This window comes from Takifugu flavidus, chromosome 22 (genome assembly GCF_003711565.1).
Source record: "Takifugu flavidus isolate HTHZ2018 chromosome 22, ASM371156v2, whole genome shotgun sequence".
Lineage (NCBI taxonomy): Eukaryota > Metazoa > Chordata > Actinopteri > Tetraodontiformes > Tetraodontidae > Takifugu > Takifugu flavidus.
In genome coordinates this window covers 1,723,946-1,742,349 of record NC_079541.1, presented here as the reverse complement: position 1 = coordinate 1,742,349, position 18,404 = coordinate 1,723,946, and the positions used below count along the sequence as shown (strand labels likewise).

The 18,404-nt window shown below is 47.7% G+C and overlaps 1 protein-coding gene across 5 annotated transcripts in view; it reads right to left on the bottom strand.

Moving 5' to 3' along the window:
• The window catches only part of tbc1d22a (TBC1 domain family, member 22a), a 59,213-nt gene that overhangs the window by 20,948 nt on the left and 19,861 nt on the right, over positions 1–18,404 (bottom strand). For all 5 annotated transcript variants that reach the window (XR_008948203.1, XM_057022077.1, XM_057022075.1 and 2 more), the window contains 2 exons: positions 16,223–16,337; positions 4,892–4,998 (listed from right to left, as the gene is read on the bottom strand). Coding sequence is in view for 4 of the 5 variants with exons in the window: in XM_057022077.1 (XP_056878057.1) it covers positions 4,892–4,998; positions 16,223–16,337 (222 nt within the window). In the remaining variant the exon portion in view is untranslated. The remainder of the gene's footprint in view (positions 1–4,891; positions 4,999–16,222; positions 16,338–18,404) is intronic.

The window sequence follows — 18,404 nt, the reverse complement described above, 5'->3', positions numbered from 1 at the left end:
GAGTGAGGGCGGCAGATAAGCGCTCTCCTCGTGCACGCACGCTAAAGCGCGCACGCTAAAGCGCGGAGGATTAGGTTTCCTTCAGGGGTCATTTCAGCGTTACTGAAGAGCTGAGGTGGCAAAAGTTTCCCCCAGATGGGTAGAGGACAAAGAGGAGGGAGACAAACCACGGAGGTGTGTGTCCCCTTGGGTGCCATCAGTTACCGTGGAAACGCTTCCTTTCACCCTAACTGGAGCCATTAATATTATTATTATGAGTCCAGCTCTCAGGTTTAATCATCAATTCAAGAACCCATCAGACTGGACGCAAGAGCATCACGAGTACGTCGTAGCAGGAGGCCGTAGCGCGACCCCTCTGACCTCACGCGGCCGAGGTCAGCGATGTTATTCAATCACATGACATCCACGTTTGTGCGGGAGTTCGACGGCTGAAACGGCGAGACCGCCTCCCTGCTGGCCGCGTTCCCACGGGAGAGGCAGGGACTTGACCTTGGGTGCGCGCTAGACGTTAGCGCCGCGATGCGGCGGCGACCTGAGCGTCCCGTCCACAGGCAGCGGGGACGCCGATGCACGGATGCTTCCGTGCGTCCTGTAGCGCCGCGTGTCATCCATACGTACAGCGGACGGCTCCACACCCCTACGTTAATCTTTCCCCTCCATCTCTTTGACAGTCATCCTCACTTCCCGCCCTTCCATCATTTCTACTGTTTTCTCGTTGACCCCCGTTAAGTCTCCTACTTCCGTCCTCCCTATTTTGACTCCCCTCCCACCTTGCTTTCCATTTCCATGCCTATTTTTGTCGGGCGGGTGGTGTTAATGAGGCTATACTGCCATTATATCCCCTCTGCTTTGTTTTGCTCCCTGTTGTTTCACTTTGTTCCATGTCGCTGTATTTCATTCGGCGGCTGCTTGTTGTTTAAATAGATTTCTTTAGAGGAGCGTTCGGGGTAAGGAAGGGGAGGATAATTACAATTTCTCTCTTTCCCTGTATTTTCTATTTGTTTTACACTTTTTAACCGTAGTTCTGCCTTGTTTTCCAGTTCCTCCCTCCTTTTGCCTCTTGCTCTTCAGCTCATTTCCTGCCTTTGTCAAATCCAATATGCTGGATCTTTGATCGGCTGAGGCAACGGGAGGAAATCAACACTCACTTCTTCATTATTCATACATTCTCCTCCTCTCTCGCCATCTGGGCATCCACTGCGTCTGACCCGGCGAGCGAGAGCAGCTTCCTCGCCCCGCCCGAGTGTACCGACGGACACGGGCCGCGCGAACGCCCCCCCCCGCCCCTTCCCGACAGCTGAATCAATAGCGTCGCTTCACCTCGCGGTCCATTATATTACCGACAACAATGGCTTCACACCGGGGTAAAATTGCCTCCCTTTGTGTCACAGAATGTCCATCAGCAAGGTGGACAGGCCCGACACAACGGCGCTTTGGTGGTCCGTGTGAGAGACATGAGGACAGAGAGGTGAGAGGGAGAGATGACAGGTCGCGATAAAGGGGGGGGGGGGGACTGAAGGACGGACGGGACGATCTGTCATTCTTGGGAACGTGAATGTGTGGACGGGGGGGCGATTGTGGGAGACGGATGAGGCAGAGCGATAAGACGCACACAGCGGCGCCGAGCCGGTTCAGTCCTGCGGAGACGGTTCTGCTGCTTCCTCTGCGCTGGTGTGGACACTTCAGAGATTACTGAGGGGGGGGGGGATTAAACAACATAAGCCAGGCAGGCTAATATTTTCACAGCTTGTTCTCTGATCTAAACGCCGCTCCGACGAAAGCTGATGAGGATTCTTTTCTAGGAAGAAGCCAAATTACAACAAAGTGTGATTAACAGAGATATTTAACGTGTTCCTCCTGATTAAGGCTGACGCGACGGACCAGTGCGGGGTGAACGAGGTGCTTGAACCCCCCTGCGTAAAGACTGCTGGAGAATTATAATATGGTCACGTCCCAAGGCAACAATTTTCATTTTTCAAACTTGGGTCCCGTTCTGGAAAAACGCATTAAGGACCCTGGCTGTAAAACGCATATCTGCAAAATTAACATAAAAGAGAGGTTTTCATCTGCTGGATGGAAAACTGAGAGCCCTCAAGGGTGTGCTGACAGAATAATGGACCTTTTAAACTTTTCAAATTCTTTTCCCTCCTCTGAATGTGGCAGGTGAGACGGCCTTCGTCTCCACGACGATAACACAGTCTGTTTACACCTGTAAGATGTGACTAAGCTTCAGACTGCGCGCGTTTGTCTTCCTCTTTCCTCTTTCCATTTGTAAAAAAAGAACGGCTCCTAAACTGGTCTTCTGCGGCGCATAATCACATATTTTAAAGCTGGAGTAATTCATCTGGGCACGTCTGCGGCAGATTTCTGAGTCGAACAGGAGGATGATTGCACGGGTTCAGCTGCACTCTGATGGATGAAAATGATACTCCCAGACTCACACAAGTGTTCAAGATTAGATCCTCGGCTTTTCCAGACAGACAGCGGCTGGAAAGAGCCGAGCAGGAATCGTGGAGTCCGTGATTCTCATCAGGAGAGCTCTCTGGTTCCACCACGGCAGCGGAAAAACTGAGATCCCTTTATTAGCCAAGTGGTTACTGCTTCGCTGGGGTTATTAACTGGGAGATTAAATGAAAATACACATTTTCAATATGTTAAATTTATAAAAGTATAGCAATGCGGTTTGTAAATATAAAAAACTAGTGTTTGGACTGGCTCTGCAGTATATTATGCAGGTTTAAAGAGCTCAAACTCTACTTGGAGGTCATTTGGCCTGATTCTAATGGCAGATAATGCTGAGTGGGAGCTGAGTATTCATAGAAATGTCCACATCAACATCATATCAACAGGCAGACGCGATATTTCTGCTCAGCTGGGCAAAAGACTGTTTGGTTTAAATGAGTTCAATTAGCAAAGCTGGTTTCTCTTCTAGGCTACTTGGCTGCTGGCGATGGTGAAACGTGCGCCGCGTAGTTTTGTCCAAGCAGTTGCACCAGCTTTTTAACCAAGGTATGGGGCCAGGGGACGGGGCCTCGCTCTGCTACGCAACCTGGGATCATCTCTCCTCACTTTCTTTAATTCCAGTTTGCCCCATGTTGCCCATTACAGCAGCAGCAGCCACAGGGAGAAGCTGCAAGTGTCAAGTGAAAGTGAAAATATAAAGCGCAGTGGCAGTCAAATATTAAAATTATAGCCAAAGGCCTATTAACTGCATTAAATTAAACAATTAGCACAGATAATTCCAGAAAAAAACAACTGTGGCGCGTAGATGAATACAGCTAAAGCTGCCTTTAAGTGCTTAGAGCCCTCTTAAAACATCATAATTATGACTCGGCTCTGTGTTGTGAGTGTAATCAAGCCGCTTTAAATATTTTACACAAACTGCCCCACAACAAAGTGGAGGCGGATCTGGAGGAAACGCTGACTTTATAAGGTGCTTAAAAGGCAATGTGCAAATGTAATTGCTCCAAGAGACTCTTTGTGACCTGTGGACCCCCACATTCAGGCCCGCAGTTAAGTGAAATGGTACATGTGGATGTGAGACGGGTTTGAGGAGAGGTCAGAGCCGGGATCACCAACTAATTACAGTGCAGAGGCACTCAGCCTCTGTCAGGTTGTTTAGAAAGCATTAGGGGGGGGAAACGCGGGCTTCCCTGGTGCACTGCACATAATTAGTTTGGAGCCAAGGTCACAAATACACACAAGTGTGGGGACAAGCAACCTCCACAAACAGAGGGAAGAACACACAGACACACACTCGCACCGTCTTGCTCTCTCAGGGGCAACAAGGCACAGCGTCTATTAATTTCCTAAATGAATAGCCTAACCAATTGATAGTTATTTATGGATGTTCCCATCTTATGCACAACACGTGCTCCTTACCGTTAATTAAACTTTAGTGAAGTACTTGGTCATATAATGAGTTATGCATCATGAAAAGGCTATATTTTGAATGTAGGAATGCTAATTAGCACACAGCTATTAAAGACCTTTTATCGTTGCAGATCTCTACAAGATCCCAAATATTTCTTTTTGCCACTAAACCTCACATTCATATGGCGAAAGTGACATTGTGCATAATTAATTCATTTATTGTAATCCACAGCTAGATGCTACTTAACTCAAGTGCTCCTTAAGCTTAGAACCATCGACCCAACGAGGCAGACCAGACGGATGCTAATGAGCTGCGCTAAAACACACTTTGCGTCGACACAAAGAAAATTCAGGGCTTTAATAAGCTTCTGTTGTTACCACTAAGCAAACTGTACTTTACATTTCCTGATACAAAAACAAAAAAAATGCCCGAATTTATCCAATAATCCGGTTCAGAGTCCAGTAGCCAGATACTATTGGATAGCAGCACCGCTGAGAGCGAATCCAGCAGCACTGCAGGCAGGCACGTTTAGAACTGACAGATGGCTGCAAAATGATTTGTGAGCGCGAGGTGGATAAAGAGGCCTGCTGGGCAAAAGGGCTCTGGAAAGGAAATATTGGAGCAAAATGAAGTTTGCTGTTGCCGTCTGTATGCAAGTAACTGCTCTCCAGACCCTCTTCCGGCTTTAGAATATGCAAGACAATCATTTTATTGTTTTCCTGAAGCCCACGCAGAGAAGCTGCTTTGTATGTCCCGCTCATGCTGCCAGGGGGGCTCCGCAGGCCGTCCAGACGCCAGAACGCCGTCCTGCTTTTTAAATGCTTTAGATTGACAGCATTAGCGCGGATGAAAAGCCGATAAAAACCCTGCTTTCACAACTTATTTTTAGCCGCCCTCTGGTGTGTCCGGCTTTCTTTGCGCCGTCAGAAGTTCATGAAAGAAGTGGCTCTATAGTTTTAGACCACTGAGGCCCGCGCCTGCAGTCTCTTCGGGATAAAACCTAAAGTGTCATCTTACCTGGATGCCATCCAGCAGTTTGCTCATGCACCAGAAGCTGTCAGCCTCAATGTTCCTCAGAGCCTCTTCCTGGAGACTGGACACGTCAAAGTTTTCCACCTCCTCCTCTGGAGGAGACAAAAGAGAGCGGAGAGAGCTGGTGAGGAATGAGCGCTGCGGAGACGGCGGGGCAGGTGAGAGAAAATTGGAGGTAAAGGGAATTGGAAGGAGACAGAGAGATTTATTGTCTACAGACGGAGCAGGGAGCTCCATCATGAAGTGAGCATTTGGGCTGGGGAATAAAGTGTGTAGATGGAGAAAGAAGACAAATCTAAGAGGGCGGGGTGAAGGTAGACGTTATTAAAGAGATGTACGAGAAGGAATTAAGAGGCCCACAAATCACAAAAGGGAGAGAACAAAGGTTAAAAGAATGGAAACTCTTCAGCCCCTGAACAGGTGAGGAGAGAACATCTGAAACCTTACACAGATCACAGGCGGTTGGAAAAAAGCTTTTATTTCATCTGTAATTGTTTCACGTTAAAGGGAGAGAAGGTGGAGATGGCACTCAGACTATATGAGACCTCAAGTGCTCACATGACAACTACCTGCTAAAGCAGGAGCTATAATGTCGCTCAGAGGAGAAGCGCTGCATTTACACCCTCCTTTATCATCTCTGATAATGGCTTTTTATACTCGGTCGGCTTTGTTTTACTTTCTATTTGGCTGGTTTTGATTGTAATGTTGTTCAAAGAAACCAAACACTGGATAAACAGACTGTTACAATAGCTCTGTATATTCCCCTCATGTGACACCAGAGAGCACAAAAGAAACAATTCCAAAAGCAGCAAACACATTCAGATCCCCGTTATCTCCGGCTGATGACTCCAATGATGGGTGTCATCAGATGTCGTTAGCAGCAGCCGCCTGTGATGGACCGCGGGAGCTGTGACGAGCCACCGACAGCGAGGGGAGAGGAGCTGGGACCGATGAACGATAATCCAGAGGAGAAAATGGAGAGAGGTGGATGAGGAGAGGACAGAACGGGGCGTCGGGAAAATAACGCTACCGACGCACAGGCTTCGTATCCTTGGCAACCCCAGTGGAATTTTGTCAAGGAGAAAGGACGAGCCTCAGAAAGAGCAGGATTTGACTGGGTGCCAGGACGCCATTAACAACCAGGCCGCATGAATGCGGCGTGCGTTTGCCATTCAGGTGCTCCCATCATCGCCTTGTGTTCTTGAAGTTCTAGTTTCTCCTTCCTGCCTCCGAGACCCCCTCTCTTCCGTGTCTCCAGGCAGATCACAGCGCACCGTCGGCACGGCAATGTTTGTTCACATGGTGACCAGATTTTGTATTTATTATAATTCAACATCAGAAGGGTTCAAAGCAAAAACGCAAACCTCAACGCGGCCCCCCGAGCGGCACGGCAGGATTATCATTACAGATATAGACATAATATCAGAGGGGGGGGGTTGCCATCATCCTCAAATATTATGACTTAGCAAGAGCTCATGGGATGAGAGATGACAATATTTGTCCTCAGAGAGTATAGACCCGAATCAATCGCAATCATCTGAAGGCAGATGCGTCGCTGGAGCAGCTGTTATAACAGTGCCCAGACAAAAGAGGCTACTGTCGGACTAATCTGTATTCAGTTTTGGATATCTGTTGTGCATCTGAGTGTCGTATCGGAGTGGAGCAGAAGACAATGACAAGGCATGAATACGACCGCCGCCGTGGGACGCGGCACCTGTGCTGGATGTGGAGGAGAAAAGATGAATTGTAAACATCCCAAATGAAAATAGAATGTCATTCTTCAGCTACACTGAGTTCTATTTGCTAGGAAACCTCTGTGGCACTTTTATAAAAAAGCTGGGAATGAGGCTAAGATAGAGGGACACCGGCTGGATCATTGGGCAAGAGCGCCCCTTGTGGCTGCCGGCAGAACTGACGCGAACATCCAGAGCTGCACGGATGAATGCGCAGAAACGGCTTCAGGTCATTAATCATTTTCATAGTTAGGTTGTGTAGAGAATTCATCCTCCTGGAACCATAAGAGAATCAAGGTAGCGGGGTTATTTAGCAATTCAGATCGGGATTTTATTTTTTTTTCCTGAACAACTGAAATACTAATACATAAAAACAAATATAAAAGTGATCCGTGAAACCCAGATCGCTAACCAACGACGGACTGGATCGACGTGCCTGTGGGCAGTGGTCATTAAATCTTCCTACTGGATCTCCTCCCAGACAAAATGAGGGCATAAGAGGTTCAATTTCTTCATCATCCAGGAACCGGGGACACACTGAACCACCCTAGGGTCTGACAATGGACCCAAAAAGTTCATCCTGCTGCCCAGCAGCAGTCTGAGTACCTCTGGATAGGCCCTGCACCTCTAGGCAACCCCCCAAGGACACGCCTTCTCAGACTATCACTGAACTACAGCCAAGCAAGGATGTTCCAGGCAGCAGGGTGAGTGTCCAGTGGTGTCTGCAGACTCCCCCAGGTCCGTCACGTGTGCTCGGCATGAGCCTTCTCACATCTGTGAAGTAAACAAGTTCTCTCACACCAACCGTCTCACCTCGGCACGCGTGTGTCATGCTGGCAAAGGTGCACTAACTTCTATCAACTGCAGGTCCTGCCTCGTGGTGTCACTGGTAGGAGGAGCTCCAGAAGACTCAACACTGGCCAAGAATCAGCAGAAAGTGGGAGGCAACATGGCCCCTTAATAAAGGCTGCTTGGCTAATTGCCTCTTTTCCACCCTTTGCACATCATCAACATGACAAGTTGATCCCAGAAGTGTGACTGACTGAGTTCCAGTAATACCAGTGACAGAAATGTTTTCCTTTTATTTCGCATGCAAGCACGATCAAGGTTCCCTGAATGCACCACCGAGGCCTATATCAGTTACTCTGACCGCACCAGACTGAGGGAGTAGCCCATAATACGCGCCTGGGGCATGTTCTGTGTCCCGGTGCAAATCTTTTACAAAGCAGAACCTTTGGAATTTGTGTCTCGGGGTTGACGGCCTTCACGTGACAGAAGGAGAGTCTCGGCGGCTTCAGTTCTGTAAGGCGGCCCAAATAAAACCCAAACCTGGTCTCCAGCTTCCCCATCCGCCTCTTCCTTCCTTCCTGTCAGAGTGCCCGGCCCCAGGGTTTACTTCCTGTTTGTCCTGGCACAGGGGGCGACACATCCACGGAGACCAACTTGGTCACTGCCAGCTGCTCACAGCTGGCATTCCGAGCTGGGTTCGACCCCAGAGGCCGAGCCAGGCTGGAGATATACACAAGCATGTGCACACACACGGATGCACACACTCGTGGCATTGCTGCCATCTGTCTTGTACTATGGGCCACGAGATAATACGATGCAGGATGATAAATGAGCTAGTTTAGCCTGATGTAAGTAAGCGCGTAGGCGTGTTCTGCTCAAACGTGTAAAAATGTTTAAAAAACAGTGTTTCCCCCACTGCAGCACATTAGTGTGATAACACAGTTGTTAATGAGAGCGGGATATTTTCATGGGAAGTGGCGTTCCAACTGCTGGATAATTAAGAACCGCAAAAGTCTGGCAAACCCGGCGCCACCGACGGATCTGAAGTGCACGCGCGACCGTTGGAGGGGGCGCGTTGAGGAGAGAGTGACGGCTGCGTGCGAAACGAGACGTGATGTTGTGAAAATACACAGCTGCGAGTGAAACAAAGCGAGAGCTGGAGTGTGTCGGTGTGAGAGAGACCGAGAAACAGGTGTGAGTGGAGGTGAAAATAGCAATAATCGCTATTGTTCTCATCAGAGTTCAAAACGAAAGAAACCAGGCTCCTTCTAAGCATGCACACACACACACACACACACACGGTGAGCCACGGAACATAAAATGGTGTCTTCTGAGAGGAGTTAAAGAGTTTAATGTCCAGTGAGGACACGGGGACGCCTGTCAGAGCAACGTGCACTTTAGAGAGGTTATTCTTCAAAGTGATGGACTTGAGGAGATGAGAGTGCTTAGTTAGACCCTGGCGACGTGTTTGGCGCACGTGCGTCGGTGTTTCCCGATTTCGCCGATATATCTTTGAGATGACCTCGCAGCTCTGTCAACCAAAACCTGATCTGAGAGCAGCCGGGAGGTGACGTGTTATTTTTGTGGAATTAGTGAGCGCGCGCCTGCCGGTGTTGCTCTGCGCCCGATATCCATCCACTTGCCATTTCTGGGTGACCCCGTGCACCTTTCGAATGTAGCGCCTGATGTCTCAAAACCTGACGTGCGCACGCACGTGGATATGAATGGATGGTCACGATGCGCGGGAGGACAACACCAGCCGACATCCCAGCGGGCCTGGTTAAGATGGCGGCTTCAATTACCTACAAGCGTGTCAGGTCAAGCGGAACGAGTCTCACCGCTGACAGAAAGATAAAACCGACTCTCAACCAGCAGCAGATCTGGAGAGATGTGACGCTTCTCAGAGAGCAGAGCGTCAATTTAGGGCTTTTTATAGTCCAGTAATTAACTTAATCTAAAAATATTCAATAACCCCTGTGATTATTCATAGAGGATAAATCATTTTTTGACAGAACTATTTCTCTGGACCATTTCAGAGTGCTACTGCTTCTTATCAGCCGCGAGAGGGGTTCTCTGTAATATGGGGGGAAATAGGATGAGGGAAGATGCAGATGAAAGCGCAGCTATTGATTTTCAGCTTTATGTAGCGGCTTTGTCAGGCTCCAGCAGCGCTCGCCGTGAAACCAACGCTCACTTCCACACCACGGGCTATAAACATGTAAGCTTTAAAACACACAAAACAACAGAGAACTCGCTCCAAATCCATTACAAATGGGCTATTAAGAAGCTGGAAGTGACACTTTAGGTTTATTTTATCATTTGACATTAATGTTTCTTGCTTTTATGCCAATTGCCACTGAAAATTAGGGCGATTGCCTTTACGAGTACATGGGTTCCTTTCTTTTCCTCCTGCCTTTTACCTGATGTTTACCGTCTACATCTTATTTATGCATCTCGAAGCAACCTGTTAAGTGTGAACTAAATTACAGAGAAAAACACAAACTCTCAAGTAGAAATGGAAAATGAATATAAGGTGGCAGCCGTCAGCAAGAAAAAGCATATTGGTTAGAATAAAGAGGTTCACGCTGAGACGGAGAGCGGGGGTCAAAATGACACAGCCGATTGAATCACTGCCAGTCCGAATGCTTTCACTTAACCCAAGACACACGGTGCTCGTGCTTGAAATGAAATGGAAGGAGCGAGAGTCCAAACAGCGCAGGGGAAGATGCAGAGAGGCTGCATCAGAAGGGTGGGAAAGCACATTTCCAACCGTCTGACAGCACGTCACACTCTCACAGACTCAAACCCACATCAAATGTGCAGCAAGAACTTAATGCTCCTGCGAAATGTCAGCAGTTGTGCTCCAGCAATTACTGAACACACATTAGTGCTGAGAAGCACAGGTAGGGAGACGTGAACCCACAGCTAATGGTGGCCAGATCCAGAACAAACCAGCCCATACTAGTTGGACACCAACTGGTGGAGACCCAAGGTGAAGACTGGTCAGTGTCATAGATGGTGGATGAGCACAGGGATGGCAGGAAGTACTATCCTTTAAATAGACACAATTCAATAAGAATGTTTCACCTGAATTCACCTAAAAATGCCCAGAAACATCTCCAGAAGCTTCGCTAAGCGTGAGGGGAAGGCAGCTATCGCACTGTGCAGGTTTACAGGCACTCTCTTCAAATCCCAGTTTCTCAGGCCCCTCTGGTGTCCTCTGCTAACAGATTTGGGTCCTGCCGCGCAGTCAAACGCACAATACAAATGTCCGACTCCTGAACGCTCCCGTGTTCTTTCCTGTGACTGCACGCCAAGCCAACAAGGTAAAAGTGGCTCTGAGATCTGCTATTAGACAAACCAAATACACAACAGGAATTCAAACAATGACTTGATGAAAAACAGTGAGGAATCTCCTTAAAATGGACTCTAAGAATCGAAATGACACTCAATTTTTGGTTGTTTTATCCTGAATTCCTTCAGTTTTGCGCCTGTCTGTGTGATCAGTCTGTGAGGATGTGTGTGTGTTACACTCCTCTGGCCAGCAGTCAGTCCTCGTCTCCCCAGCTCTGTCCCTGGGCGCTGTGTGCGGAGATACGCTCCAAGCCACACAAACAGCCACCGAGACAAGCACAACCAAAAGAGGAAAGCAGGTGAGTCTACGCCCTCCTCCTGACGTTCCAGGAAATAAACACAGGTAAACAAATCTGTCCACATCCACCTGCTGTCAAATAGTAACTATTGCATGAATTAAATGTGATTAAAGCCAATTTCAAGATCACTGTCACCATCCACCTCCAGGACTGATCACAGCCAAACCTGTTGAGAGGTGATTACTTAAACAGATAGATCTCAAAGAGCAACACATCACGCTGGCAGGATGGAGAAGAAACAAAAACATCAACATCCATCAGTGTTAAAATGGTTGCAAGGTCATTTTTACGGCTTTATGGCACCGGAGCTTTATGGAGCTTCGACGGCTCATCCAGGGGGTCACAGAAGAACCCAGAACAGCATCAGGAGAGCTGCAAGCCCCACTCACCTCAGCGGAGGTCAGTGTTTAAGATTCAGCAAGAACAAAGGGATGGTGGAAGAATTCCAAGATGAAAAGCAGTGCTGAGAGGAAAGAACAATCAGGATCCCGTGGCGTTCGCTGAAGAGCCGGAGGTAGCAGGTGCTCGGGCCATTACGTCTGGTGTAAAACACACGATTTCATTAAGAATAATGGCAGCAGTCACACAGCAGTAGCCGTGTGATGAGCTGTGGCCACTTTACTGCATCAGGACCCGGACGGCTCCTCTACCAGAGGCTCCCGAGGGAGACCCATCTCAAGCACACGGAAGCAGTGAAGCAAAGTCAAAGTCTGGTCTGAAATCTGTCTGAGATGTTGAAGCGTGACCTTAAACCAAGCTTTCTTCGTGTCCATGTTCATCTCTCCAGTGTGGCCGAATCAGAACAAACCCCGTGGTTAGCTAAAGTCCTTGCACAGTGATGTGAAAGACTCCGTTATCACGATCAGGGGCCGATGTTGGGGCCAATGGTGGCACCACCAGCTGTGGTTGAGAACCTTGAAGCTCCTTGGGTACGTCAGCAATGCGCTGCAGCGTAATAATGATAGTACAACACACTCCAGAAGCAGAGCAATTCCCCGAACTCAAACTGACATCGCTCACATAATTACAGTGTCACGCGATGCATAACCAAGCATAAAGCTAAGCAAGCAGCAGCCCTGTTATCGTGTACGACACGTACAGAGCGTCGCAAGCTCTCCGTGATCCGTCTGTAACTGATCTATTCGGTCCACTCAAGAGTTGAAGAAGCTGCATTATTAAATCATTGAAGCTGCGTAGCTGGAAGCTAGCAGCTCAACGAGCATCAGTCTCGGGAGCCCGCAGTTTCTGGGCCACGAGTTGCACCAGCTCGGAGGAGTATCGGGATAATTTTATAGAACGGTTAAAAGTTACAGGATTTGTGGGTTGATTTCATTTAAATCCCTATTTAATGAATAACAGAGGATCAAAATGTGATGCTAATGATCAATCGGGCTATGCTGAGCGTGGCCTAAGCCTCCAAAGACAGGGCGCATGTGTTTCCACTGATGGCTAAAAATGAACACATTATGCCTCCGATATTAAAGTCTGTGAGTTAGAATTTTCCTCTCTATAGGATTCATTATCGTCTCTCAGTGGGTATTTGGAGATGACACCGAGACTCTATAGGGTACATGGGCAGCAGTGGTTTCACACGGTGACTCGGCGCGGACCTAATTGCTGGATTCCTCATGATCCTAGCAACAGAGGAGCTGTTGCTAGCCAATTTCTGCCTGCTATGACAAGAGCAGCCTAGCAGTGGTGATCAGTTACCCGTGGCCTTTCATCTCTCCGGACGGGAGGCAGGCCTGCGCGGCTCCGCCACTTTCTGACGGCATGGGGGCACTTTCCCGGTCAGCCGTTTGAACCCTTTTGAAAATCTATACGCTTCCCAGTTTCAGCCCTCGGTTAGCCCCGACTCCTTCAGTCGCCTTTCACGATTTCCCACCCGCTTCCTCAACTCTCTCCTTCTCCTTCAGAGCAGGGCCCCACTGGCATGCAGATTACTTTATGGATCCACAGGCCAATCGATGAAGCCTCTACATTAAAGAAGAGTGGCCTGACTCCTCAGCCCATCATGGACCCACTGTGGCCTTAATTAGATGACTTCTTTTGTCGAGTAAATGGGAGAGGAGCAGCAGCGTGGAAATTAGAGGGGGGGGGGAGTACACAAGAGGAGGTAATCCCTCACACATGAAACAAAACAATGGTCGGTGGGAGAAATCAATGGCTCCTCCGTGGCACCGAGGAAAGGCTGGCAAGAGTGTTTACCTGTCCCAAGCAACTTAAAAGGTATTTCCGCTCCTGTGTTTAAGAGTTTTATCGATAATCTGCCTAATTGAACTTTTCAGTTTGGATTAACCAGCCAGTGTGTGAATGGAAGTTGGCTTTGGGGAGGAAGGCGACGGGCCGAGAATGCATTTGTGATCGAGCTATGGGGACGACCACGGAGCGAGGAAATGGAATTTTGCTGCAGAAGAATAGCGAAGCAAACAAACCCACGCCGGAATATGTGGTGAGCAGCCACGTGTGGGTGCACGGAGGTACCCGGGTGCACGGAGGTACCCGGGTGCACGGAGGTGCACGGAGGTACAGCTGCTTGTGATGGCAGCATAGGCATCTGTACATTAAAGGCCCAGCAGCTTTCTATGGAGAGAATCTGCAGCCAGACAGACAGACAGACAGGGAGGCAGACAGACAGGATGTCAAGGCTTTTCTAATCAATGCACCTGCTCATGAATGCATCAATCCCACAAAGGCTGAAAATGAAACAGGAAGCCCACTGGAGACGGACTGCCTGCGTCGGTATGTACCAACCAAGGAAATAAGCCCATATTGAACCTTTCTTTGGTGCAGGGCTCCTCTGAAACACTTTCACTCCCACTGTGTAATTCATTCTGTATTACAGCTTTTAAGGCTGCTGATAAGGGGCATCAAACCTGAGACTGCGTTACCAAAGCTTTCTGAGACGAACAAGAGGAAACAAGTTTTAGACTTGACATTTCAGTTTTGATTATTAAGCCCCCTTTTACAGCTATTCTTTGCAAGACTGCTGGAAGCCTATAGGGGCCATGCATCAACAGCACATTGGAGTGCAGCCACAGACTCTGAGGTCTGGGTTTGACCCTCCGCCACGCCAGAACATTCACATTGTTGTTTTTGGAGCAGCTTTAGAAAAGCGTCTCTTTGTCCAGATCACAGAGGCTTCTCCACATCTGCAACCTTCTTCCACCTGTATCTGCGATGAAGCTGCAGCTTCTCCAGAGGCTCATCTCAGCTTTAAAGTCCTCAGGAGCAGCCACACCTGGTCTCCTCCACACAGCCATGCACTCTGTGAGCCCGATGTCCTCCGTGCACACTTCCATACGTATATTTCCCTCTTTATTAAACAATAGATGAAGAAGAACTCTGCTACATTCAGTGAGTTTGTTTCTTCATCTCACCACTCGCCATTAACCATCGGCTGCCATGTCAAGTCACATGTGACTCCTCAGATGATCAACAATGATGAAGACTTGGACTGTTGGATCTGTTGGATCTGCTTCAGCCGGAGTAAATAGAATTTTTCTTTCTTCAGTCAAGACCGGGGACGTGTTCTTCCTCTCGTCGCTCCAAACGAAGCCACAGAATATTGAAATAAATGTTGGTGTTATCTAACTGGAGACCTCATTTACACCTGAGTCTGAGTGTGGGTGAGCGAAACACCTTAGCAACCCTTTTGCACAGTTGTTATACATCTTTAATTTACATTTTATTGCATCCGTGGGAGATATAAATATGCATGGTGGAGCTTGTCATCAACTTTTCCTCCACCTATTCCTGTCTATTTAATGTTTAGATGTCATATCTATTAAAAAATTACCCACAGCAGCAAAGGAGTGTGGGACGGGGGGGGGGGGGGGGTAAGAAAGACCGAGAGAGGGTGATTAAATTAGGGAATGTGTCTCAAACTCTGTCTGCAGCAGCTGTACATCGACCCAAACCACCGAACTTCAACCTTTAATAGCGACAGAGTACACAACGCCATCATGTAAGGTGCCAGCTGGGCACTTTTGAAGTTGGTTGCTGCCTCATCAGCACACAGGAGGGAGATGCAGGAGAAAAAAGCCTGGGTTTGATGCCTTGATCTGACAGCAGCTTCCCCCACCAAGAAGAGCAAAAAGGACAAACAAATAAGGGTGAAGCAAGAAAAACAAAGAGGGGGGAAAAAGGAAAAGATGACGACAAGGTGACAGAAGAAGCAAAGCAAAGGTATTAAAAAGTCTGATCATTTGTTTCACTGGGGAATGAGTCACAGAAGAAAAAAGCTTTGAAAATAAGCAGCAGCAGTGAGAAACACACTGTTGTTGATCACAATAGACGGGATCTTCAAGCTGGTTGGAGGCCCGGTGTAATTAGCTTTGGATAGAAGCAAACAGCAGGCAGCAAAATAAGATGCATGGAAAAATCTGGATGTAAAGGGCAGATGGCATGTGGAGATATAACACTTAATGCCACTTGTGGAAATGTGCAAACAGCATGACCTTAAGAATAACAAATAATATGGATAAAGCGTGTGTACGGCATCCAAAGTTGGTGGAATCAGGACGCAGCAAATAGTAAAAAGCAGAATAAATATGCCAGAAATGTTCAGAAATATGCATTCTGAATGGATTCCACAGCCTGTTCTAACATATATGTTATAATACGGCTGCAGTCTCTGTAAGGTAGAGATACAACTACATTTCCCATGAGCCCCCAGTGAGGGAAAACTTAAACGAAGCATCTAACTTAAGTTTGGCCACTTTTAATTCAGGGAATAAATAAGAAAGTGTGGCTGAACATCAGCAGGGAGACCAGGGAGGGGGTCTGTGCATGTGCAGGCCCCGCTGTCACAGTCTAATCACAGCCTTTGATAAATTGTGTTCCAAAGCACAATTAAACACAAAACGAGTCTGAAGGATCCAGATCTGACTGAAATGAGGGCCGACAGATGGAAGAAACAGGGGTGGGAACAAAAGGGCAACGAGAATCAAGACGAAAGACAACACAATCTCGCGGGGTCCCGGGGTCCATTCTCTGAGACTTGTTGACGTGAACCCCCCCGCCCTGGAGTCGTGCCGGGTGTAAAAATGCTCCATTAGAAGCAACTCTCGCATTAAAACAAAAGGCAAACTGTCACATCGGCAGCCCATCACAGACAAAACAGAGCAAGAGGTGCTTACCAATGTACTCGAAGACGTAGACGACAAAGAAGGGCGTGACCAGGTCGTTGATGCCTTGCACGTAGCCGCTGGCGGGATGGCGGATGGCCCAGATGAAGAGGATCCGTTCAAATATCTTGAAAGGGAACACAAGGATTCAGTCTGACGTCGGCTCATGCAAAGCTGGTAACTTAAAATCAAAGGTGTTTTTCAGGAGAACAAATTGCTGCTCTTGAATGTGAGGCTGATTGAAACACAGCTGAGGACTTTATGAGGAGGGAAAAGGAGAAACCAGGATTTTCAGTCTTGCCAAGGCAATAAGGTGGGCGGCGGGAAGATCGAGTCTAGCACGGCAGTCTGGCACATATGTAGAGATGGAGTTTAAGGCCGTCTAAGCTGCTTAAACCGGTTCTTTTTAGTGTCGCAGATATGGAAGATTTGGTCGCCGTTTGCTTCAACATCCATACATTTTAGACCACATTACATACATTTTTGTTCTCTGCAGCAACAATTTGATGATTCCAGCTGCAGGAATCGAGCAGAAATTCACATTTCTAAAGCCAAATACTTCTTTTAATGATGATGTAGGTCACAGAACATAAAAGTGACATTTGGAGTTGTTAAACCAGATGAAAAGCTTGATTTTTCATTAGAGGGAAACTAATATTGTCTATAAATCTGCCCGGACGGGCAAATGTGCAAGGCAGATATCTCGTCAGTTCGCATTAAGAAGAAATGTAGGTGGGTTTTAAATGAACTCCAAATGAAATAAATGGAGATAGAAGTTGGTCGGGACCAGCGCTGGCCGATGTTTTCCCCTCTCCCCATCTCACAGCATCATTTCCTCTGCTGCTTTTTTTTCTTTTCTTTGCGCAATAGCGGTTCACTTTGAAGCATTTCTGCTTTGCTTTTGCCCTTTGTCAAATCATTATTCACTTTCTCGCTCTCCTCCCTGGTGAATCCACCCCGCTTTTAATCTCAGTATTGTTTTTAGTTTGCCTTTTTTTCCTCCTTTACTTTCCGTCTGTGGTATGGATTAATTCATAAAGCTGCCGACCGCAATGACTCTCACAGGCCTGGACTCCCAACAAACCCTCAACCCCCCCACCCCAAGCGTACGCTTTCTGGAAACATGGTTATGGGGGCAGTGATGTCCTGTATCTTTTTCAGAAGTGAATAAATCGACATTAAAACGGCCAGAGATGCTACGTGAAACATCTCTGGTCGTCTCCACACATCCCCCTCCTCGTCCTATATCAAGGGGACGCTGATACCGGTGGGGCAGTGGGGAACGGCCTCAGAGGCTAACACAGGTAGCCTCTCACACCGTCCGTGACACAGGGAACCAGTTCACGCACCAGCCCCCAGCGACTCTGCAAGGCTCACGTATCTGTTCCGCCTCAGATGTCACCCAAACATCATTTCTGACTGTCAACCAAGCTAACGAGCTCTTGAAAAGGCAGGTGACGACATCAAGCTAACAGATGTTGTTTTCTTTCTGTGCTTTGTTAGAGCAGAGTTCAGCCCAATTAGAGGAAATTAAAATTTTCTAAAACTTCTGAGAAATGACGCTCTATTGCATCCACACACAACACACTGCGAAGCATTGTGCACCAAACTATATTAAGATAAAAGACGAGTGATCGGTCTTTTTTCTTTCATCCTTTTCTTGTTGAAAAGGTGTTTTTGCTTATTATCAGCACTGCTCCAAATGTGCAACGTTCTGCAAAACAAGACGGAGTCAAACTAATAAGACTTACAAAATTAACGCTAAATTGCTTCTGGATCCCTGAAGTGGAACAAAATGTTGACGCCATCTTTCTGGTCTTTTCCCCAGCGGTGGGGGGGGGGGGGGTGGTGAAGCAAATGAAACAGAGGTGACCGGGCGATGAGGAGGAACGTGTGGGAGACGGAGCTGAAACTCCAGGGAAAAGTCCGGAATATCGCTCCTGTGTAATTTGGCTGGACGACACATTTCTATATTTCCTCCTGTCACATTTATACGTATTTAAATAACATCGCTGCAAATAACAGTAAAGCACGTGTGCAACTACATAAATACCAGACAGCCTTGGATCTCAGAGAGGTTTGGAGACAATGAGCTCTTAGTTCCCCGAAGACAAAGCACCCAAATGAAAAAAGGTCCTGGCAGAACAAAAGTGTGCTGACCATGCAGGGTGGGTATTTCTAACTGATTGTGTTT